At 38.9% G+C, this 25359-nt stretch overlaps 2 protein-coding genes across 3 annotated transcripts; both read left to right on the top strand.

The window, feature by feature from the left end:
* The first annotated feature begins 363 nt into the window (after positions 1–363).
* On the top strand, positions 364–2032 carry hmx1 (H6 family homeobox 1). The gene is made up of 2 exons (XM_077719543.1): positions 364–862; positions 1175–2032. Exons 1-2 carry the CDS (start codon positions 571–573, stop codon positions 1759–1761), a joined length of 879 nt encoding a protein of 292 aa, XP_077575669.1. The 5' UTR covers positions 364–570; the 3' UTR covers positions 1762–2032.
* A 158-nt stretch (positions 2033–2190) lies between these two features.
* Positions 2191–24897, top strand: hmx4 (H6 family homeobox 4). 2 transcript variants are annotated; one of them, XM_077719544.1, is made up of 4 exons: positions 2191–3235; positions 3329–3844; positions 19159–19207; positions 19287–19383. In XM_077719544.1, exons 1-4 carry the CDS (start codon positions 3034–3036, stop codon positions 19324–19326), a joined length of 807 nt encoding a protein of 268 aa, XP_077575670.1. In that variant the 5' UTR covers positions 2191–3033; the 3' UTR covers positions 19327–19383. The 2 variants fall into 2 exon arrangements, with proteins under 2 accessions (XP_077575670.1, XP_077575671.1); XM_077719545.1 differs by lacking the exons at positions 19159–19207; positions 19287–19383 and adding an exon at positions 24587–24897.
* Positions 24898–25359: the final 462 nt, after the last annotated feature.

Raw genomic sequence — 25359 nt, forward strand, 5'->3', positions numbered from 1 at the left:
ATATATATATATATATATATATATATATATATATATATATATATATATATATATATATATATATATATATATATATATATATATATATATATATATATATATATATATATATATATATATATATAATACGTACACATTCTTCTACCTCTAGACAAGATTACAGTGGGTCGAATCACGGATGTGACCCTGCATTATGGATCTTCAATTTTATTTGCACTTTAATTGGCCAAAACATAACAGAGCCCACTCCGGGTTTTAAGGCTCGGACTGTTACTAATGTAACAGTGACTGGTACAGCAAGTCTGTAATTCGCCTTTCATCCAAAAAGCTCATTTGCTCCTGTGCTCGTCCAATCACTGGATGCCCCCAGTGCTCACCGTGTGTGACTGGACGTCTCACTTTACTGTACAGCGCTTCCGTCGCCCGTCCCGCATTTACGTCCCCGTTCCAGCACAGCGCTACAGCAGGAATGCGGTACATGCCTGCTTGGAATTTTTGGACCATTTTAACACGCTAAATGGGGACGGAATTGGTTTGATATTTTTGGAGGAGCGGTGAAATCCTGTAAACATGCAAAAGAGGCTGAAAGACACGCATACCCCCATATTGTCATCACGCAGGGCGTCGTCTTTTTTCATCGAAAACCTGCTGGCCACGGGGCAGAACAAAGGGGATTGCGAGAGCAGCCGGAGGGGCGCTTCGGACGATGTCGGCCGGGTCTCGAGCGTGCGGCGCGGCGTCCTGTGCGCTCCAGCTCCCGATAGTAGCAGCCCAGCATTGGCGCTTATGACGACTGAGTCGTTGGCAAATTGGTACGCCGGCAACAGTGGCATGCTCCTCAGAGCTTTGGGTGCTCCAGGCAGTAAGTATAGCTCAAATTTCACCGGCAAAGAAAGTGAGCAAAGTGACTGTGCTTCAGTGTGTTTTGTTATCTTCAGTTGTGTAATAAACCATTTACTTTGAGATATTTTAAAAGTAAATTCCCCGCAAATTCTTAAGAAAAATAAAATCAATGCATCATTCATTATTATTTTTCCAAGGCATTCAACACTTGCTTGCTAAGGTTGTGCTCGTATGGAGTAAATGTCCACTTTTCAGCTGATATTTTTGTTTATTGAGACTCACAATGCCCATGTAGACTCGTTTAAATGGTTGGACTTTGATCTGCTCCCAGGTCCATCTCTTAACACTAAGTCCGAGGAAAACTGCTGCTCCGTGTCGACCAGCGACAGAAGTTCCCCCGCCGTATCAGAACCCATTACAGACGACAGTTTCGTATCCGACAGGAAATTAAGTGATGGCAACCTGATCGATGACAATGATGAGGCTCAAAATGATTTAGACACCTCATCTGTCTCAAACCCGACTCGGAAGAAGAAAACCCGGACTGTGTTCAGCCGAAATCAGGTGTTCCAGTTGGAGTCAACCTTCGACGTGAAACGATACTTGAGCAGCTCGGAGAGAGCAGGCCTGGCTGCATCTCTTCAACTAACAGAGACCCAAGTTAAGATTTGGTTCCAGAACCGGAGGAATAAATGGAAACGGCAGCTGGCGGCAGATCTCGAGGCTGTTCAAATTCCCAACCAGAGCCAGCGGCTCGTCAGAATCCCTATTTTGTATCACGACGGACCCTCAGCCACTTCTGCACTGGCTTTCAACTTGAATGGACATGAGGCCTTCTCCAACTCCATCACACATCCCCTGTCCTCCTTGGCTCACTCAATGAGCATACTACAGTCACAAATGAGTGGCCTAGTGTAAAGACATATAAAACTATTTATGATAGAGTGCAATAACACACCTTGCCGCAACCAATCGCTGATAGCAAGGAAATTGTATGCCACTAAGTGAAGTCATGTTTTTTGTTTTAGTTTGAAGTGTGTGTGTCTGCTATACTTGTCAATAGATGAAAATCCACATATAAGTGCAAAGTACTCAGTTTTAAAGCAACCATTTTCACTATACTATACAACACACACCCCCAAGTTTTTAATTTGATCATTTTTACACTCAATAAATCAATACAAATGCAGACTTGCTTGTATGTTCACTGCCCAAAACCTATAGGCTAATTATCTAAAGAATGGCAGATGTTTGGGGACAACAGAACGATATTTACGTTTTTCTTTTTACTAAAATGGATTAAAATGAGTGAAGTTCTGATTATTATATTAAGCTCTATAAATTGGTCCCCTTGAAAGAAAATCTTTATTTCAAACTACACTTTATTGGCATTCTGTATATTTCTAACAAGGGAATCTGGCACACCAGCAAAAAGGAAAGAAAATTATGAAAAAAATATGCAGCAAAATTTAAGGCAATTTTATAACACAATCAAGAGTTAAGCGAAATAAACTTTAATGAAACCAAACCTTGTAAATGAGACTAAAACTTTACACCTGCATAATATAATTATATCAATTAGAAAAGTACGTATGAATTGTCTGTTTGCTATAAGAATATTGTTGGTTTTATGACCACCACATTTCAGTTAATTTGTTTTATTATACGTATAGATTAAAAAGATGTGTGTATGGCGACAGTACATTGACCTGTTTTCTTTTGTGGTGTGTGAGATACACGAATACTACTAGTATCTCTGTCTGAAATATGTGGACAATATTACGTCAAAACAACTCATGCGAGCATCTTACCAATGACTAGAAAGGTCAATTAATTCTATGTTAAAACACAGTGTAAAATGACATGTTAGAACCGCAGGTCTTGATAGAGTACATGAAGTTCGAGGAAAGAAAAAAAAGTGTTCAAGGGAACTGAGAGACAAGACGTTGGTTCGCCCCGCATCCCTGCCCTGCGATTGGTCCAGGGTGCCTGGCGATTTGGGCCAATCAGCGAGTGCCTAGGAGCGCCCCATCCAACGTATGGGCGCCGAGGTTACACACTGTGCTTCCCCAGCCAAGCAGTGCGCTCAGTGGATGATGCTATGGTGTGTGCACCATTGACACCTCAGAGCTGACTGCGTGTGTTTATCGAAGAGAAGTAAACAAAGGGGCTGATTACGCATTGGAGAATATGAGTAAAGTGGACGCAACATGCCGTCCCAGCGCCTCTCTCAAGTTCACGATTGACAACATCCTCAACCTGAAAACAAGCGGGCGTGCCAGTGACAGCCGTCACCCCGACAGCACGCACGATGTCTCGGTCACCGCGACGTGTAAAGGCCTCATCCCGCAGAGCCGCTTGGAGGAGCCCGGACCCCAGCTCAGACGCAGCGGTAAGAGCTGTCAGGATGATTTCATTCACGTGCATCCAGTTAACTTGACTCAGGACACGAGTGTGAGGTAAAGCAAATATTGCTCTATTCCAGACTTTACACAAGAGAGCGACCGGGCGAGCGTCTCGGCCGGGGATGACGGTCGGTCCGCGGAGGTGCGCTTCGAAAGCGGGGACAGCAGCTGCGACGACTGCAGCTCCACCGCCACCTCCACCAACACCACCACTACTACCAGCGTGGAGCCCCTTAAAGCGGACAGTCCCGCCAAGAAGACTAAATTGATGACGAAAAAGAAAACGCGCACTATTTTTTCCAAGAGGCAGATCTTCCAGTTGGAGTCTACGTTCGACATGAAGCGCTATCTGAGCAGCGCAGAGCGCGCCTGCCTCGCCAGCTCCTTGCAGCTGACCGAAACCCAGGTGAAAATATGGTTTCAGAACCGCAGGAATAAGTTAAAACGGCAAATCTCCAGTGACATGGACGGACCGGTAAGCGAGTTCCCAGAGACGGTGAAGCCCGTGGTGGTGGGTCAGCTCCCTGCCTTATACAAGGAGAGCAGTCTGCTGGGGAGATGCCTGATGCCCATGCCGTTGCCCGTCGTGTACCCGGGTACGAACACGCCTTACCTCTGTTTCTCTAACGCCAGCAAGTACTTTAGCCTCTATGATGGAGACGTATGACGCTGCCAACCGAGCCTGCACGTGCAAACAGACACTTTTCTTTGTGCCAAGTGGAGCATTTATGGCGTTAAGCCGACAGTTCAAAGGGCGGGCCGGACGCTGTCTCTATAGCGTTTAAAAGGAAGGATGCAAGTAGTAAGAACATATCACATTCAAATGAACTGCTTTGGGTATTATTTATTTATTAGCCAGGCTTTGTGTATAGGCCTAACACAATACACCAGGAAAGAGAAATAGCAGGCCAAGCAAACGGTAGCCTGCCCGTGTATGGCCTATCATTAGCATCTTATTGTTTACATGATAATCCATTATCATTGCTATTATTATTATCATAATAATTATTATTATTATCATTATTATCATTATTATTATTATCATTATTATTACTATTATTATTATTCTCAACAGTAGCCTATGCCACCAAAGAAATTAATATACCTTGCATGCATTTCCAATATCATAAAGATTTTTGGATTACAGAAATTATATGTATTTAAATGAATGTCATTAACATTTTGTTCACGCATGTCTATTTTTTTTAAGTATCTTACACTTACGTTTTACTATATTTGCCTTTAGGCTCGTTATGACATTTACAGCAACTGTAATTAAAAAAATCCTTTATCCAAAAAATCTTTATAACTGATTCAATAATTTCAGATGACTTGTCTTCTTTTGCTCAGCTCTACAAGTATTAACTGGATTTCACATATTTAGATTTATGTCTATTATGACTTTAGCATTACATTTTAAAAATGAATGTGTGGATGAATATTTAAATTAAAATATTATTCATTGTTGTAGAACTAATAACATCAATTTACCTCTACTTCTGAAATAACAACTTCCCATTCGCTTTCATTTCATTATATTTTTTATGAAAAGTTGATCAAAGTTATTACATCCCGAAATTCTAGAGAAATTATGGATTTGAAAATATCAAGTTATATAAATGAATGCACATTATTATTAGTATACAGTTAAATGTAAATAACACTCCAGTCTCAAAATCTATTTAATTTCCGCTATTGTGAAAAACCTTGTTCATCAACTAAATTCGCCGGTAAAACATTAAAAAAATCAATAATCCTTATTATTATAATGCTGCAGGAATCTGCTGAGAGAGAATTTTGCCAGTCTCTTTTTAACTTGCTTTCTCTGTTGTTGTAGGATATTCAATCATCCAGATAATCTTGAGAGACATACAGCCTTAAACACAACATTATATAAATGCATAATATGGCAGAAGCTGACCTCTGACCCCAATGGGGAGCCCATTCCGTAGGGAAACCATGTAGAGCTTACTTCGTCAAGCAGTAGCTCTGGAATCTGATTAGCTCTAATTAATAATTTCTTAGCCAACAAAGCTTCTGTGTGTATACATTGGTCAAATATATAATTCAAGTTGTGTATCTTCACTAGCAAAACAATCATCGTGTTTAAGATACAACATACTAATCACACAGGGCTCCATTTTTTTATGAAAACAATATTTGCAAAGAAATGAAATAATCGTTGAAGGTTGTTATATTCCTCAATGACCTCCTGCTTTGAGTTGGAAGTGAGTTGACCCCATCAGTCCAGTCTGACCTGCAGTGCAATTTGGCATAACACTTAGACTCCATATGTGTCACATGAGCTAAGTCATCTCTCTTCTATCTTATACAAAATCAATAGGCGACAAGCTCAAGCAATTCAAATGGTGTAATCATCTTATTTATAGTAATAAAAAAGAGTTTAGGGCATCTTAAATTGAAAAATCCACGATAGCGTGTCAATCAATAACGTTTGTATTGTTGTACAATTACCTCAATTGGGGTGACATTGACTTCAATATACTACAAAACTCTACAATAAAATAGTCATGAGCATGTCTAACTTGGTGGAATGTTCAAGAAAAAATTGAGGGGGAAAAATGCATACATGTGTGAGGGTGTGTATTAAGAGGGGAAAAAAAGAGGTCAGTTATGTCCGGCAGGCTGTCTCCAGTTGAAGAACTGAAATGCTCACAACTCACAATTCTTTGAAGCTCTCTAGTCACATAGCAAGAAGGCAAGAAAAAACATTTAGTTTCAAGGGGCACAGATCATTGACATTCTCATATTTAATTAGCTACTAATCTTTAATTTGTATTCATTATATTATACGGTGCTTTAATGACTGTGAACCATCAGACATAAAACTATAAATGAAATAGGTGTAATTGGGTTGGCCACCTTTTGTCAACATTCTGTTAGGGCAGCGTTAAAATTGCATATTGTTTTTAAATAATGTGACGTTAGAGTCCTAAATCTATACATACCATGCATTGTCATGACTGAATGAGAGAGCAAAAATGATAAAAGGGGGTAGGTGGGTCCTCAGTCATAACCATTTGATGAGTGTCTGTTTGTATTGGAAACAATACGAACACGTTTGTATTTCTACACGGGTCTGCGCCTCTGTTAAGCTGAGGTCTGGCTTCTCAGAGGCAAGGAAGTGCTGTTCCTAATGGTTGCCGAGTGTATCCAACAGTGACCAACTGTGTGTGTGTGTGTGTGTGTGTGTGTGTGTGTGTGTGTGTGTGTGTGTGCGAGCCGTGTTTGTACTGTATGTGTGCGCACACACATTATGTCGGTGTAAAAGTTTCTGGCAGTCTCTTTCTGCATGACTAGATGGGGCCCACTTTCTTAGCCACAGCATTTCTTTAACCTCTGTTGACCTCTTCTAGTCATCTGACAAAGGTCATCGCCCAAGACGAATGGAGAGACTGTCCCTGAACATTTCCGAGAGACAATAATATCCTTACTGAACTCCTACTTCTGTCAAACCAAAGCAAACCAAACAAAGCCTAACTCTTCTCATAGACTGCACAACAATGGCAAGTGTTGTTGCAACACTGCGCAAACATGGCAGACATGCTTCAGGGAAAACATTTGGCTCAACCTTTGACGTCAAACACAATTCCTTCTGAGACGCTGGTTCAATCTCATATTTAGTAACACATTTTCCTAACACAGCTGAGGCAAAGAAAAACACTTGTGAAAATTGAAAATGAAATAACTTTGATGGCCAAAGTCAAAATAAAAATTTGTCCTTACTTCCCAGTTATTGCATTCTCAAAAGTGATGATCTGGGAGATCAGCATTCATAATATACTTAAAAAAAACAAAAAAATCCTCATTTTGATTTCATGACTTAATGGATTTTGTCAAAAAGCAAGCATTTGGTACCACCTCCTTCATAGCTGAACATGGATGAACCGTACATATTTTTTTGTTGTTAAAAAAATCAACAAAAAACACATTGGTCCAGTTTAAAAAAAAATCCACGATTACACTGTTTTCCTCCCACATTCCAGAAACATGCATGGTAGGCTGATTGGACACTAAAAAAATGCCCCGAGATATGAATGTGTGTGCGAATGGTTGTCTGTCTTCTTATCCCATGCAATTGGCTGGCCACCAATTCAGGGTATCCCCCGCCTCGTGCCCGAAGTCACCTGGGATAGGTTCCAGCTCCCCTCCCAACCCTTATGAGGATAGAGCAGTTCAGAAAATAAATGAATTAAACTAATTTCCATGAAACACCAAATGACCTTTTACCATACACTAATGTGCCACAGCATATTGGTGGAAATAACCGCTAATGTAAAGTGAATTAATTTGCTCCTAGGATATGTTTGCAATCCTAAAACAGTTATAAATTATACAGCCAATATTTTACAAGATGGCTGCCGAATGGTTAACGCGTTGGTCTCAAAGTTCTGGAGTCGAGTGTTGAATCTTACGTAGGCCTTTGCATGTTCTTCCTGGGCTTGTGTGAGTTTTTTCAAGTTCTCTGGGTTCCTCCACATTCCAAAAACATGGAGGGTAGGCTGGTTGAACACTCTAAATTGCCCGTACGTATGAGTGTGAGCGTGAATGGTTGTCTGTTTCCTTATGCCCTGCGATTGGCCGGCCACCAATTCACGGTGTGGTGCCCGAAGTCAGCAGGAATAGGCTCCAGCACCCCTAGCCCATGTGAGGAGAAACGGTTCAGAAAATTAATGAATGAATATTGTATAGACAATATAACATTCCAAAGTGTCTTAAGAGTTTGCAATGTAAACCATTGAAAACTAAAACTATAATACATCAAATTGGCGAATATAATTCACATGTTTAGCCTAACGAGAGAAAATAAATATCTGAGCAATAAGATCAACTGATGATGTTTATTCATGAATTGTATTAATTCATTTGGGGACGTGGCATTGTTTGTTACACCTTAAAAATAATTTCATACACATTAAAAACAAACATCGCTCTTTCCTTTCGCAGTTTTCTTTGTCTAGCAAAAATACCATTATTATTTGACATATAAATAGTTTTTTACCTGAGTTCCAAAGCGTATCAAAATTGAAAGTTTTTCTTAGGTGGGGTGCTGGTTAATGGCAAAAGTCACTATTGTTAGGCACACTTTTAAAATGGAAAATTGATTCATCTTATCCTTCATTCCAAAAAATGTAAATGCATTGACCAAGTTCAAGATTTTTAATAATGACCTAAGAATGTAGGAAACAGTTCAATACCATTATGTAACACTATTTCTCTACATATTTTCCAAGTGTTTTCAAACAATCACATTTCCAAAATGTGTGCGTTTTTTTTTTACTGTTTTTTTACACAACAAATGGTTACTATCAGCCGTACCCACCATAGCTTTACTGAAAGAAAAAATAGTGTACAAAGCCAGAAAGCTTATTAACTAGGCCAAACTTTGTTTTCTCATTCAACCATGCATCTCACATTCACCCAATTTCAAATCTAGACGTAGCTCTGTTAAATATGCATATGAGAGTCTTAGGTGGTCCACAGAAACTGTAAGATTGATTAAAAAAAAAGACAAAATACAGAACCTGTAGGATAATTTAAAACAGGAACATTGAGCATCATTGACTGCAAACAAAATAGCACATTTATATTGTCACTATTCGGATTAGATGGTTCTAAGACAGTCAACACTAAAGACTAGCTATCATACGGCGAGTAGCATAAGAAATAGCAGACCTTTCAAATGCTGTATTGGTATTAAGCACAATCTCAGTGCTTTACTACTGTCTAGTTAAATGTCCTTTTGCCCACTGTATGACATCACGGTAGAGTCCTACAAATTACGTAGATTTTTTTCAGGGTAGCACAATGTTCAAAGTTAAGCATTTAAAATGCTATCGAAGTGCTTTGGAATGATCTCATCCCTATCCGCTTTAGATACATTTTTCTGCTCACGAAAGCGGTATTTGACTTACTCAGACTCGAGGATCTGCTTAAAATAATCTTTTTAAAGCTTTCACGAAAAATGTATACAAAGTGAAAAAAATAACCATATTCTAATAAGATTACATTTCTACTGATTTACTATGCATACTTGTCTTTATCTAACATAACCACAAAAACAAGTGTCCCAATACACCAGAGGACAGAAAGCAACCTAAGAACAAAACTAGATGACATAGCATATTGTAAAGTAAACAAGGAGGCTATTAGTTAAAGGCGGAAACCTGACACAAGAGCTCCGTGTATGTGTCACACTTAAAGACTGTTTGATGGCCTATTGATCTGCTGATTTAGAACTCCCTGTCCCCCCTGCTGAATAATGCAAATTGCTTAAGGAAATTGAAAGATAGCAGTGGGAAAGGATTTGGATAAAAGCAAAGTGATACTGAGTGCAGAGAAAGGCGAGATGACTATGAAAGGAGATTGGGCCGTGGCCAAAAGCTAAGTGGTAAACGAGCTAAGTGACAAAGATAAATAAATTAGTTTAAATACAGATAACTGAACGCAAAGTTGTTTGACCCGATTTTGATTTGCAATTGAGAGTTTTCAAAAAGTTATTTTTTGTGGTGATATTTTAGCATGACATGTATTTTGTTTGAGTTTATTTATCATTTAGACCACATGTGTCAAAGTGGCGGCCCGGGGGCCAAATTTGGCCCGCAGCATCATTTTTTTTGGCCCGGGAAAGTAAATCATTAGTGCCAACTTTCTGTTTTAGGATCAAATTAAAATGAAGAGTAAAGATGTATATTAAATTTCCTGATTTTCCCCCTTTTAAATCAATAACTGTAATACAGTGTTCCCTCGGTTATCACGATTAATAGGGACCGAGACAACCCGGGATAAGTGAATTTCCGCGAAGTAGGGATTCCCATTCAAAAATGCTTAATTTGAATTTAATTAAAAAATATATATATTTTCTTTATCCCCCTGTATACAGTACACCATATAGAATACGGGTAGAGAGAGTGAAATTCATGTTATAACAAAAAAAACTGTAAAATATGTTGTCTCAATGTAATATTTGTATTTTTTTTCCCCTAAAAAATCCGCAAAGCTCTGAGTCCGCAGTGGCTGAACCGTGAATTAGCGAGGGAACACTGCATTTTTTTCTGTGTATTTTTTCATTCATTGTCGGATCGTCTGCGAAGGTTCCCTACTCAAATTCCTGCATAAATTGCATTTCCATGCAACCACGCTACCGTGCTGCTAGATTCCACTTGTTCTCCCTGTTCCGGTTTGGTTTTGTTTTCGTTTCACATGTCGTTGTTGTTTTGTAAGATCCCTTCTGAGTTATTAAAGTTGTTGGCTATGAGCACAGATTGTCTCGTCCTCACTTGCTTCCCCGCGACTGGGTCCTAATCCTTTCTACCTCACCTTAGACGTCTCCCGTGGACGTAAAACATTGAACATCTACTACCTACCATTACTTTTTTTATTCTAAAAGAATATCACCCAACCTAGAAACCAAGTATTTATTATTACTAGTACTACAGGATCCAAATTTAATATTAATGCATTGCTTGATAATATGCATATGCTGGCTATTTATGAAACAATGGCTTTGTATAAATATATGATTAAATAAAGAAATCCAAATGTAAGTATTCAAACGTTTATTTTAAATGTGAGTTCTGGATACATCTGTAATTGAAACCAATAATTAATAAATATTATAACTAAAAAGTTCAAAATTAAAAATGTCTTTTTTTTCGCAATTCATTTCCTGATCGGTGCATCCAAAAATGGCCATTGGGCATGCACACACCCCTACATTGGACTGGATTGGATAACTTTATTCATCCCGTATTTGGGAAATTTAATTGTGACAGTAGCAAGAAGGGGGGCGAATGCAGAAAAAATGCACATACGCACATATGCACACACACGCCCTTACATATGCACACACACACACACACACACACACACACACACACACACACACACACACACACACACACACACACACACACACACACACACACACACACACACACACACACTCACTCACACACACACACACACACTCACTCACTCACACACACACACACACACACACTCACACACCGGAGCTATGTATCAATTAAACAGCATCGTGTCCAATACCCTCCCTCATGTCCTGTCCCCTCAGACACCCTTGTCAGGATAATGTACCATTAATCTACAGCTGAAAACACATTATTGGCCAATCAATAGGTGATATGGGGGAAAAGGGAACAGAGGAAAGAGGAGAAGCAACGAGATGGACAGGAGGCAGGGGAGAAATACTCTACGTCTAGGGGGAGGCATACCAGCCTCACAATGCATACATGGAATACTCAATGTGGTTTCATGCCGAATGTCAATATTGGTCCATTAACAACAGATAGAGTGGTCAAAGAGCCCAAACTCGTATAAGAAGTGGAGACAGGTGGACCAAATAGAATAACTAACCACTTAGTAACAGAAAATATACTATACTGAGTAGGAATGTCCCGATCACATATTTCTTTTCCATGCGAGTCAAGTCCGAGTAACCAGATTTTGTAGGTATGCTGATAGCAAGTCCTGATCCGATACCTCATAACCATATTGAGAAAGGAAAATTTGCAAATGCATTTTTTTCTGTAGCTATTTAACATTAAACCTATAAAAGGGGGCTATTTGTGAAAACATTCCCTATATTTTCCAGACTATAGGTTGGAATTTTTTTATAGTTTGGCTCAGCCTGCAACTAATACTCAGGGGCAATTTATATGTTTTATTTTTCTCTTTTCCGCCAACAGCCTTTTATGTTGTTTTTGTAAGGCTATATTTTTACGAACAAACTATTTTATCAGTTGTGTAATTTGCCTATTGTACTCCATTTTATTATTGTTACTTTAACAGATATTTGTTATCAGCTCCCGATAAAATAAAATAAAAAAAACAATGAAATATAAACCAGCCAACTATGCGTGTTTGGGGAATGTGGGGGGAAACCGGAGTACCCAGAGAAAACCCATGGAAGCCCAGGGGAACATGAAACCAGAGATTAAACCCTCGGCCACCCATTATTATTATAATCACTACTAAGTAACATATATTAAGTCCTATAAAATACAAACTTCCTAAATTGTGACTCTCTGCATCAGGATGAAAAAACACCCCTCACTTTTTTTGGAAAAAAATTGAAATGAGATTTTTGATTGAATGGAAAATGTTTTAAAAATACTGATTGAATTACAATAGATTAAACTGTGAAGCCTTCTACATGTAGACAACTAAAGAGGCTCTGATTAAATGGTCTGCACTACAAGCCTGAATTTCAAGTATTTGTGCCGTTCATCATATCTTACAGTAGTGAAATGAACAAATCATTAAAAAAAATACATCAAAGAGTGCATATTGTTGTTAACACAAAGATTGCAGTCCACAAGAAGAGGATAACAACTTAAATAACCACAAGTTACTTAGCTCCCACCTTGATCGTCATGTTAAACAGAATTCGGTCACCCAAATATAAGGAGGGCAAACCAAGCAATGTGCAGGCAAATAAAGAGTATACTTGCTTTAAAAGTAACCAATAAAAGGCAGGTCAAGCACTACCGAAACAATTGTCTCTACAATGATCACATATGGTCACTAACATTTACCAAGTGCATATTACAGTAACTTAAATAAGTCCCCCAGGAAGAGCTGAAGTAGGCTTAGGAAAGAAAATGAGCCTCTCTCTAATTGCTCCTTATGAGGTCCACAGGGCTCTCAGTTAGACAGAGTGCAGAAAGATCAAACTAAAGAAATTTTGGCAGATAGGTCTTGTGATACTCAAAAGATCACTAACTGATCTTATAGCCAGTGCTTTTATTGATTGCCCAATGAACAGGTTGTGAAGGACCATGAACAGACTACAGTCAGATCGGTCTTATGATACTGAAAAGATCACTAACTGATCTTACAGCCAGTGCTTTTATTGATTGCCCAATGAACAGGTTGTGAAGGACCATGAACAGACTACTGTACCAGGCCCATTCTCAGCTTTTGTCTTCTGGACTCTTAATCAATCGAAATTTAAGTAACTTTACTCTCAAATGTTGTACATTAGTGTTCCCCAACCTTTTTCTCACCGCAGAACGGTAAAGCTTTTTCTATTTTCTTGCAAAGCGGCGAATGGGGAGGGCGACAACTTGGGACAAATTTAATTTTATTACAACTTTTTTCATTTCAAGTAAGAGAGACAGATTGAAAACGTTAATACTTTTTACTCTGACGGACCGTCACTAGGGAGCTCGCAGACCGGTACCGGTCCATGGACCAGTGGTTGGGGACAACTGTTATACATTACAACTTACTTAGCATAACATTCTTCTCAGACTTGGGTGAAAAAATATACTAAATAGTTCACATCTCATTTCATTTTCGGAACCATTTTCTCCTCATTAGGATTGTGGGGGGTGCTGTAGCCTATACCAGCTGACTCCTGCTCTAAATCGGTGGCCAGCCGATCGCAGGACACAAGGAGACAGATAACCATGCACACTCACTCCCATAACTAGGTGAAATTTAGAGTTTCCAAGACAAAATCATTAAAACATTAAAATAAATATTCATTAGGTCATGTACATGGTGCTGAAAGCTCAGGGCGAATATTGTACTCTATTGGATTAGGGAACCATGACTAACACTAAAACATGTCTTTTCTGTCTCGATATAATGATATAACGGTTCATCAAGTATAATGTAACATTCTTAAATGCCCATTTTAGCAAGGTGGTAGTACTTGCTCCGTTAATTGGGTTGGCATGTCAACTGTGCGGTCTTAAAATGTAATTGCGTAAGGTATGAACCTCTAGTTATTCCTATTTCTTAAGGTAGTTTTAGGTAGAAAATTATGAGTATTAGTCCATTCAAAATTGTAATTTTGGGTCCACGCTGCATTTACACAAAACCATTAAAATAATGCTGCCCTGCTTCATTTTGTTCTTGAGTTCAATCAACAGGAAACTTTGTGTTATATGACTACAGCAGCTTTAAGTAAAGCATAATGTGACAGGGTAAAGTGAGTTAAGTTATAAATGAGTGCATGTGTGATGTAAAAATGTTTTTGGGATTGGGGGTTTTATCATTCTTCGATTATTGATGCCCCCAGCCAAATAGCAAGGATATAGAGGGGTATTCGAGTTTTTTAGCGAGAAAGTTGTGCTTGTTTATCCACTTGCTATATAACGTCTAATAACCAGTTTATCTCCAATCGTGGGTTGTCTGATTGGCAATCACCTTTAGTGCTTTTAGCCAGCCTTTGGCACACACCTGTACTCACAGGAGTCCCACCCAAAGGTGATGGTACATTTGGTGTCATCGACAAGTTGAGAGGAGCAACTCCACAAAAGAAGCTGTCTATACTTAGCATATGCCTGAAAACTGCAAGGCAACATTGAAAAACATCTTGTGTTTCCTCCAGAGTTCAAGACCACCACCTTGAACCTGATGTGTTGCTCTAATCCTCTCCCTTAAAGATCATTTATATAGTTCAAGTCACTGATCCATGAGAGGACTCTATGAATGAGAGAAATAATCTATAACACCTGCACTTTGCTGCTTCAGCCACTCAAGAAGTGCATCAGGAATGTGAAAATCCAACCAATGGAAGTTGGATGCCTAGGGCTCTGCCACCAAAATGCTGATGGATTTATGGGTCAGAGCCTGGAGAATTCACCAATAAATCCATTATTTTCTGCACACTCTCTGTGTAGGATAACCAAGAGAAATCCAAGTGTTTAGTTTTTTTATTTGTTAAGGAGTTATGTTACTCATTTAGCGCCCTTCCGGTTGAGTGGTTAGCATGTCAGCCTCACAGTTCTGGAGTCTTGAGTTCATTCCAAAAGCATACATAGTAGGCTGTTTGGGCACTAAATTGCCCCTAAGTATGAGTGTGAGCGTATATGGTTGTCTTGTCTCCTTGTGCACTGTGATTGGCTGGTCACCAATTCAGGTTGTCCCCTGCCTCATGCTCAAAGTCAGGTGGGGTCATAAAATGAATGAATGTTACTCATTTAACAACATAACTTTAAAAAGAAGTTTAATGTATTTTGCTTTCATTTAAAAAAATAGATGATTTAATAAATGCCCAATCTGCATTACAGAACGAGTCCATTAAAATTGGAGGCATTCATATCTCACTAGTTTAATGGAACCTACACATCTGGTGAGCTCTGGGCAATTAATTTTTGGGTCACGTTTGCCAAACACTTCATTCATTGCTGGAAAGTCATGGTCCTAGTCAACATTTACAATGTATGAATCACCTCAGAAACGTCTACTGAATTTCCATAAGTTTCTCACTGGGAACTCCAGTCCACTTAAAATGGAAGGGATAACATTCGTTCATTTGCTGCCAGTTATCTTCATATAAATTTGATCTCTATGGCAGCCACTGAGTTAAAGGACAAATATCAGAAAACATTTGGGTAATGGAGCTTTTATCCCGGCTGACTCTGGCCTTGAATCAGTGGACAGCTCATCGCAGGGCTCAAGGAGACAGACAACCATTTGCACTCACACCCATATCTAGGGGCAATTTAGATTGTCCAATCAGCCTAGCATATTTTTGTGGGAATGTGGGAGGAAACTGGAGTGCCCATAGAAAACCCACACAGGTGGACTGACCAGGATTTGAACCCAGGTCCCCAGTGCTGTGAGGCCCACCAGCTAACCATTCGCTCCACTGGGCTGCCTCAGACATCACCTGTGAAGCTTAATCAACAAACGAAAGACTCAAGCTGACTGAAATTAATTGAAGTCTTTACATGAAAAAGTTAAGAGAAGACTAAGAATAATTAATAAAACAGAATCTGTTTTGAGATTAGAATCATCCTAAAACAGAAATAGTTTATAATTAACTGCTACTTTAGTTTGTCCTCTCACTCTGTAAGGTGTGTGTTTTTTCACCACACTTCCTCCTACACAACAAGCACACCTCTTAACCCTGAAGTGAGTGGATCTCTCGAGGATTGTGTTCCCCTCTGGCCAGTTCTGGGGATGCTCTAAGTGCTCTGTAATAGCCAGCAATCAGCGCTGATGGATAGAAACCAACGTCCAGCCCTCAGGAAAGAAATATAAATAAGTAAGATGAATAAATAAAAGCCTCGTGTCCTCACAACCGCATATTGCATTGGGCATGTGTTTTATAATGAATATAGATTGAGAGGTTGAAATATTTATAGTTTGGGGTGTGGGGGGTTGCATCCTTGTGTGCAACTGTGTGGTAGAGTAGGGTGTGAACTGACATCCCATGTGGACTGGAACAAATTTAAAAAATCTTTCTGCGCAAGGTTGCAAGCAACTTTTGTTTACGATCATCAAGTGGGCTATGATGCAAAGAGTTAAAATGATAAGTTTCTCCATCAATTCCAACTGTTTTGAAACCCTCAATGAGGCCATTGGTTCTTGTTTGAAGTTTATCATTCCATTCCATTAATGTCATAAATAGTTAAAAATTGTCCCTGGTCACTTGAGAGGTGTCTGGGGACGTAGCCTAGTCATGAACAGCCGGGGGCCAAGTTGAGGAATCACTCTGCAGGAGAACGCAAGGGAAATACAAGATCTTGACCCTGAAATGAGGAAAAAAAGGCTAATAAATCAATTCACACTAAATTTGGTGTGATATTAGTGTTTTGGGCAAACCTGAAAAATATTGTTGATTGTGCATTGGAATTTAAAAGACCTCTAGAGAGCAGGAAAATGACAGTTCCTCCTCCTCCTCATTAACTCCTAAATATGTTGTCACACCTTTTGCTCCAGTACATGCCTCCTACAGTGTCACTTAACTCTGGTGACATATACGGTATTTAAAATGGTGACACAAATAGAAAATAACACGTGTAGTTTCGCCATGTTTAATGTGAGCTAATGCAGGGTGACACACGCACACAAAAATGGCAATGTTTTATTAATCCAATAAACTAAGAGTATGAAAGAAAATATTTCGTACACAGTAAATGAAACCTTTAAAATGTGCAATTTAAGAAGGAATAATGGAATCTTCATTTATTTCTAACAAGCAGAAGCTGGCCTTGGCAAGGTTGTTATTGCGTGTTTTTTGATAATCTATTTGTGAAAGGAGAAGGACAGTGGCTAATGTCCACGTGGGCAGATCGCATTAAAGGATGAAAGTGGGAAAAAAATGGACGTGATGGATTGGGAACAAATGAAGGGAAAAGCCAATAGCCCAGGTCGGTTTCGCGTGGAGTAAACGTGAGCAAGTAAACACCCGAGGAGAAACCGGATGCCTTTTTGTTTATACAAACAAGGACTCACTGGCGGAAATTCTTCCGAAAATGACATACACCTATTTCGCTGCTTTTTTTTTTTTTAAATGGAGGAGCATCGAGAGAATTATGAACAGCCCCAAATACCAGTCAGGACCATCCACTAGAAATCATTAAAAAGCATGGACCTTTCAAAACGTATGACTTTCAATGTAAACTGAAGTGCAAGTTTCATCACTATGACGAGGGTCTATTAGGTGAACATAGTAGGGATGAACATGAGATCAAAGTTGATGTTACTACTCTTTACCCCGAAGCATAGAGACTGTTTCGATAATAATGTGCATCACTCATAAAAGCTGCTTGCTCTTGTAACGATGACAAAAGAGCCCATCATATGAAATCTCTCTTTTTAGAGCTGTACAACTCCCGGCACTTTTCTTACTTAAGGGGTATAGAGCTAGCCTGTTGTCAGAGAGAAAAAAATGTTTGTCTTGAAGTAAATATTTTGTCCTGCATTTGGGGCCGGTTTCAAGCCTAAGTGTTTTAAAGTGCCGTTTGGGGTTGCGCTCCTCAGATGAGTGCCAGAGAATATTTGAAAGCGGCAACTTCTGGCAGCAAGTGGAATAAAAAGTTGATAGTCTGTTGGGAGGGTTTAATAATGAAACAAGAACATGTGGAGTTAGTGGAGTTAAGTACACTTGGGAGTGCACTCAGAAGTGTTGTGGAAGAGATAACAGATGACAAGACGGAGCGAGAAGGTGCCAGGATGATGGTTAACAAACCTCTGAATCTGGGTCGTCTCTTGGTCAAAGGAACAGATTTACTCTTGCCGGAGTTGAAATTAAACAAATGTTTAATTGCGGAAACGCAATTAAGCTAAATCTTTTTCTACTGCTACATAAAGAACCTAGAGGCACTTACATTGAAGGCATTACATTAGAAAGGTTAGGGACTCGCTGAGGAGAGAACAAATTTCTGGTTGTGACAATGTAGCAGACGGAACATTGTGCTCAAGTGCATTCCCTTTATTTCTGTCTGAACATGAGTGTGTGACTGTGTGTGTGTGTGTGTGTGTGTGTGTGTGTTTGAGCGCTTGGATATGTAGTGCCGCTCTCCCTGCCATCAGGAGGTTTTAATAGAGTAGAATATTCCTTTGCATTTTACATGACTTTAGGGCAAGCTACTCTCGCCTGTCTGCTTTGCTCAGATCAGATGCTAAAATGGGAACACCGCAGTGGACTGCAAGTCTTCGTATCTTTCCCTGCAATCTTTATGCTTGCCTTAATGATAGATTATAGCGAAATAAAAATACAGGCTTACCTTTACTTACAAATGTTTCTATTTCAGAAATATTGAAGTTACAAAAAGCTTTGATGGGAAACTCTTTGTTCCAAGATACAAAAAAAAATGTACAAGTTAAAAAACGTCAAACGAAATCAAACATCCCCCGAAACAAAAATAGACTTTCTGGATGCTGCATTCCCATTGGCTCTCAACACCTAACTGGTTTCGCATTCGCTAGCAGGAAGCTGTGTCTCCATGAGGTTGGAATTGAGGTTAGCACGCCATAGGTGAGAGTTGAGAGCCAGCTTGTGCAGTCTAGCGGCTATTGGGTCTTTAATTACTCCCTAGGTATGAGTGAAAATGGTTGTTCATCTTGTTATACCCTGTGATTAGCCAGCAACCAATTCAAGATGTCCCCCTCTTTCTGTCCACAGTTGGCTGGGATAGGGTCCAGCACCCCCGCGAACCTGATGAGGATAACTGGTATGCAAAATGAATGAATAGATGAATATCTGCTGCTGTTTATTTGTTTTTTTAATTTTTTATTTAAAATTGTTTTTAGTTTCTGTAATCTCTGCAAAACACTGTATACCAGAGAATAGGAGTCAACAATGGAAGACCTCAAATAAACGCAAAGTTTCAAGGTAAATTCCCACTTTCCCTGTTTGCTACGGAAAAAAAACCTAAAAAGTCACTTGTGAACACGTCTTGGGCTGGCCTGAATACAAACTAGCGAACTCTGCTGTGGACCAAATAGGCCGGAGAGGTGGTCTCATGCACTTCCAAGTGGATCATGATGCGGTTCACTTTATGTGTGAAAGCGACTGCAGTGTTTAAGTCCAAAGCTGAAATCATACAGCTATTTGAATCTAACAGGCTTCCGTGGCCACAGGCATTACGTGAAATGTTGCCTGCTTAGTAGTGCATCAGCTAACATAAGTTGGAGTTTGACATGGAGCGATGAGGAGAAGGAATGTATTCTAGATAGTATTTACATAACACGTGTAGTTGGATGTACCACATCAATATGAGCAAAATCGCTGTAAGCTTGTGGCCAGCCATTGTTCACTTCCACATATTCTCATGTTACACCACCATTTTGTCCAAAGATTAAACAATGTTTGCATCTACATAGGTTTGTTGTAAAATTCTAGGTCTCATGCAAAAACTGCAATGTGAGAGGTAACTGCAGAAAAAGGCAAACTGAGGACTTCACTGGTTTAAAAACACCCTTAGAGAAAAGGTAAACTGTTAAACGAGCTCTCAGAATTAAAAAAAATAAAAGCAAAACAATCACCCTCATTTTCTTCTATCTTAGAATTGATTTAAGTCAGTTTCTATTACTATGAAAAACTCACTTGCAAATATAAAATTAGCGCCCTCTCACATAAATACATCTCCAGTCTCTACAATACGGACATTGATGAATGCATTACACTTTTTAAAAAAATTGACCTTTTTATTTATTTCCATTATATTTTATAACTTTTATGTAGTTTTATCAGGTTTCCAGCATATCTCGAAAAATGCCCCCAATAACTTTCCTCATGCTATTCAAGTTGCAAAAATAAATAAATATGACTATTGATTAAATAATCCTTAAATGACAGACAAATTCAGGAACTAACAGGTCATGCTCCTATATTAATGTAGACGATTGGAAGAAATGCTTATGTATGCATCGATTGTATGTACTATATGCTGTATTTGTATGGATTGGTGCCTCTTTCAGAGAACCAGAAAATATGTTGCCTTGGAGGAAGCAAGGTACATGGTTAAATAAAACAGTGTAATCTCACATCGTCATCGATTTCTGCTTATTTGTAGAGTGGTTTGTCATGCACTGTTTTATAAATCACTTGGGTAGCTTGACTCATGTTAAACAAGAAATTGCAAAGCAATCCCTATAGAAGACATTTATTTAAACAAAAAGATTTAATAGATGAGCTACATTACTTGAATATTTTTATATTTCGCTTATGCATCTACAAAGTTCTAAGCATCTTTAAAAGACCTAAAAATATCACATCCATCCATCCACTGCATCTTCACGTTAAATTGAGATGGCAACCTGAACTTTACTCAATTCAAAGACTCTAGGTACAGTTTGGCTTGTAAATATTAGATGGGCTACTTTTATTTCAAGAAGCATGTCATGTTTGTTGTTGCTTACACAGCAAAGCACAGACAGAGGAAAAGGGAGAAAGTAGTGAAGATACAAAACATACAAATAGAAAAACAGTTTAAGTAACACGAAACAACAAGCATATAAAAGAAAAAAACAAAATGCTTTCTGGATTTCACCTGAAGCAACAAAAGGGGGGTTTTCTATTTTGTAGCCCCAAAGAGCCTATGCTTTGGAATCTTCTGCTTCAATCAATATTTCAAGGGTGTTTTGGGGATAACTAAATAAGTAAATAACACATTTTATATCTGAAATGCTTTTATTTTCAGAGCGTTTGCATGTATACCCTCTGGCGAAGTAGTAGGAAAACATGTGTCCAACCATAAAATGGCAATGCACTGAAAAGATAAATCTACATTGGTGCCTCTACGAAACTAGAGTGTTAGGCTTTATTCCAAAAGTGGATTCATAACTTGGATTTATTGTAAGTTGAGCTGCATTTGATATGAACATTCTCTCATTCGTTCTACAGTTCTCAATATAATGCCAACTAAAACCTTTAAAAATGATCAAAGTAGCAATTTTCTATGACAGATGTGAGAAACACACAAACAAGAGAAAAAAGAAAAAAATGAATGAAAAACACATCCAAAAACATATTTTATTCTTGTTGAAAGGCAAGTACCTGGGTGAAAGAGGAAAAGGCAAATGTAAGGCAACTGAAAAATATACAAACACATGCACGTAAACCCAAAACTTAAAAGGATGAATTCAACAAACTTAAAATAAAAATTACTGATAAAAGTTGCTTTGAGTACACTAGTAAACAAACCACAGTGTTACAACAAACGGTGGTGGAATGGATACATTCCCATTGAGGCTTTTCGTAACCTGAATATTTCATAAGTAGAGCCATTCGTAAGTAGAGATAACCATACCTGTCAACTTGTACGTTTTATACGTATTTTATATGTTTTTTTACCATTTCAAATCATGTACGCCGTAGACCGACTTTTGTACGGGGCAAATTTTGGTTTAAAAAAATTGCCAATATATAAGAAAACCAATCTCAACAAGACCGTTTTGGCTAAAATCCGGGTAGTCTCGTAGGCTGGTAGCCAACAACGCTACTGTCATCGATCGTTACTATTGTCACGGTATACCAGCAAAAATTATCCTCAATCGTATGCATTTTTTTAGCGGTGCATACGGCAAAATCGATAAAGAATGACATGTGCATGCGTAGATATACATAGAGTAAATATCGTGGAAGCTAGCATGGAGGAGCCACATAGTAAGAAATGTGTTACCGCGAGTAAACATGCGTCGTACGGTGTTTGTATGTTTTTGGGGGGGGTTTGTAGGGGGAATCATAATCGTTTTTTGGGGGGTTTGTAGGGGGAATCATAATCATTTATAAGGGCAGTTAACCGCAGATGTTGACAGGTTTTGATACCATTGTATTTTTTTTAAATGAAACAGGAAACGTTTCAATAGAAGACAATGACAGCATTATTTATATTGATAGAGAATAAATTCAAATTGTAGCGCGACCGACCGGCCACCAGGATAGGGCAGCTGGCGAGCCTTCAGGCGACCAGGGGCAGCCGGACGACCGCCGTACCAGCCAGTCCGACCTCTCCTCAGTGGCCGGAGAGACGACTGCCGGACTGGCCAGCCCGACGCCTCCTCAAGGGCCAGAAGACCGCTGCTACCATGGCCAATGGGAGGAATTTTAGATTCAGCGTGTTCCTAAGAAGACTTCAATTGTGGTCAGCCAGATACAGAACCAAAGCACTGACCCAAAGTCACTATGCCATGTCCTCACTCAAAAATAAAATAAGTTAAAAGTAGACTAACTAGGTGGTGCACTTTTGGCTTATACGCTCAGGACTTACTCTTTAAATACAAAGAGTATTTGTACATGGGCTTTTCATATTTACATGTATGTGAATGGGTGTCTGTCTCTTTGTGGTCTGAAATTAAAATGGAACCAGTCTGACACTTGGGTGTATCACAACACTTACACTGTAAACAGGCATCAACCAGCTAGTGGCGCTGACATGATGCATATTTTATAAAATAAAAATAATGTTCCTACTTGGTTTCTCATTTGTATAGAGTTTTTTTTATTCATATCATGCACACTGTAAGTCAGTGTTTTCAGTAATGTATGGTTAGTTCTTTTACTTTTCTCAAAATTCACATTAGGATTCATGAGTCTCCACACAAGAACGGAGGTTGGAGGGGATTTGGGCTTGTCATCATGCGTGAATGCTAAAAACAGATGTAAGGGGCCAAATAGTGAAGTTAAGAGTGTGTGCATCTTGATTAATGAAGCGGTATTGGTAATCAATATGTTCTTTTTAGTCATTTGGATGCAGTGATTGATATACATGGAGTGTATAGCATATGGGTTTAGAACTCGAGCTGCACGTCTGGCCATTCCCATATGGGAAACACTATCTGCACAAGGGCAAATACATTTATTGTTCAGCGCTAAAGCAAATTAGCAAAGAAGAAAATAAGATAGAAAGTTTTACGCTGAGCTGAAACTCTGCCATTATTTAGATTTTGCAATTCAACTCCATGGTTGTGAGCTATTTATTGAAAAATACGATTCATGTCTCTTCATTGTGTGCAGCAGGTTAATTTGACAGGGGGCAGATGGAGATAAGGAGCAAAAAAAGTCGTCTCTTCAGTTGTCTGTCAGCGCAAAGAGACAATAATCTCCTTGGCAGACATTTCTTTTTCAGACAGACAGAGGTAGAAAGAGAGGTAGCCTTTTGGGAGGAGGGTGAAATTTGGTTAAATGCTGTTAACAATGGGGAGACCTTTTTCCCAGTTTGGTTATTGCATAGATCAAGTAAAATAAAAGGGATAACCAAGAGATGCACTTATTACCAGTAAATGCATTTTTTTATCATGACCAATTACATTAGTTTCTGTATTAATTTGGATTATGCTTAATAAATCCTCTGCAATTCCATAGGTAATTCTGTATTTTACTAGGTATTATTCATTCATTCATTTTCCATACCGTTTACAAGGGTAACGGGGTGTGCCAGCAAACTACGGGCACCAGTTGGGGGACACCCTGAATTGGTGGCCAATCAATTGCAGGCCACAAGGAGACGGACAACATAGCAGGTATGATATAAAATAAATATAAATTATATATAACTAAGTAAAAAGATTATAGGCTGTTTTATATACTGATTTGATGTATACTGCTGTCTGCCTTCATTTTCCTATTGCAGTGCCGTGCAAAAGTATTTGCCCCTTTCGATTGCTGTGTTTTTTTTGCATATTTATCACACAAAGGTTTCAGAGCATAAAATCAATTTTAGTGTGACACAGAGACAACCCAAGGAAAGCGAAAATGTGGTTTCTAAGTGATGATTGTATTTACAAAAGCAGAAAAAAATTACAAACTAGTCTGGCCCTCTTTGAAAAAGTAATTGCCCCCTGAACATAATAACGGGTTGTGCCACCTTTGGCAGCAATAACTGAATTCAAACGTTTACGATAATTTGTGACGATTCTTTCACAATGCTTTGAAGGAATTTTGGCCCACTTATTTGTGCAAAATAATATCAATTCTGCAATATTACATGGTCTTCTATCATTAACAGCCAGTTTCAGATAACCCCACAGCATTTCAATAGGATTTAAATTCGGACTTTGACTTTGCCATTCCAAAAAGTTAACTTTGTTTTGTTTTTTTTGTCATTCAGAGGTGGACCTGCTGGTGTGGTTTGGATCGTTGTCGTGCTGCTTGCTCCAAGAGCACTAAAGTTTGAGCGCACAAACTTAGTTCCGGACGTTCTCCTTCAAAATTTGCTGGTAGACATCCGAATTCATTCTTCAATCAATTATAGAAAGTCGTCCTGGTCCTGAGGTAACAAAGCAGCCCCAGACCATCAAAATGTCACCACCATGTTTCACTCTTGGAATAGTGTTCTTTTGATGGAATACTCTGCTATTTTTTTCGCCAAATGTCACGGCCCGCACACATTCCAATAAGTTGAACTTATGTCTCATCAATCCAAAGAATGTTCTTCCAAAAGTGTGGAGGATCATCCAGATCATTTTTGGCAAACATAAGATGAGCCTTTTTATATTCATTTTGGACAGCTATAGTTTACACCCAGCCAGTTCGGCCAGTGTTTTTCTCATAGTAGAGTCATGAACATTGATCTTAACTCAAGCCAGCGGGGCCTGCAGTTCTTTTGATGATTTTCTTGGTTCTTTTGTGACCTCTTGGATGAGTCGTCGTCACACTCCTGGAGTAATTTTAGCCGGAGAAGGTTTGCCACTGTTCCTAGTTCTCTCCATTTGTGGATAATGGCTCTGACTGTGTACTTTTTTAAACTGCATATTATAGCTTTGTGTTCAAATAAAACCTACCTAGCCCCAAAGCCTTGGAAATAGCTTTGTAATCTTTTCCAGACTGATAGATGTCAGTCACTTGTTTTTCACATTTATTTTGAATTTCTTTGAATCGAGG

This window comes from Stigmatopora nigra, chromosome 6, assembly GCF_051989575.1.
Source record: "Stigmatopora nigra isolate UIUO_SnigA chromosome 6, RoL_Snig_1.1, whole genome shotgun sequence".
Taxonomy (NCBI): Eukaryota; Metazoa; Chordata; class Actinopteri; order Syngnathiformes; family Syngnathidae; genus Stigmatopora; species Stigmatopora nigra.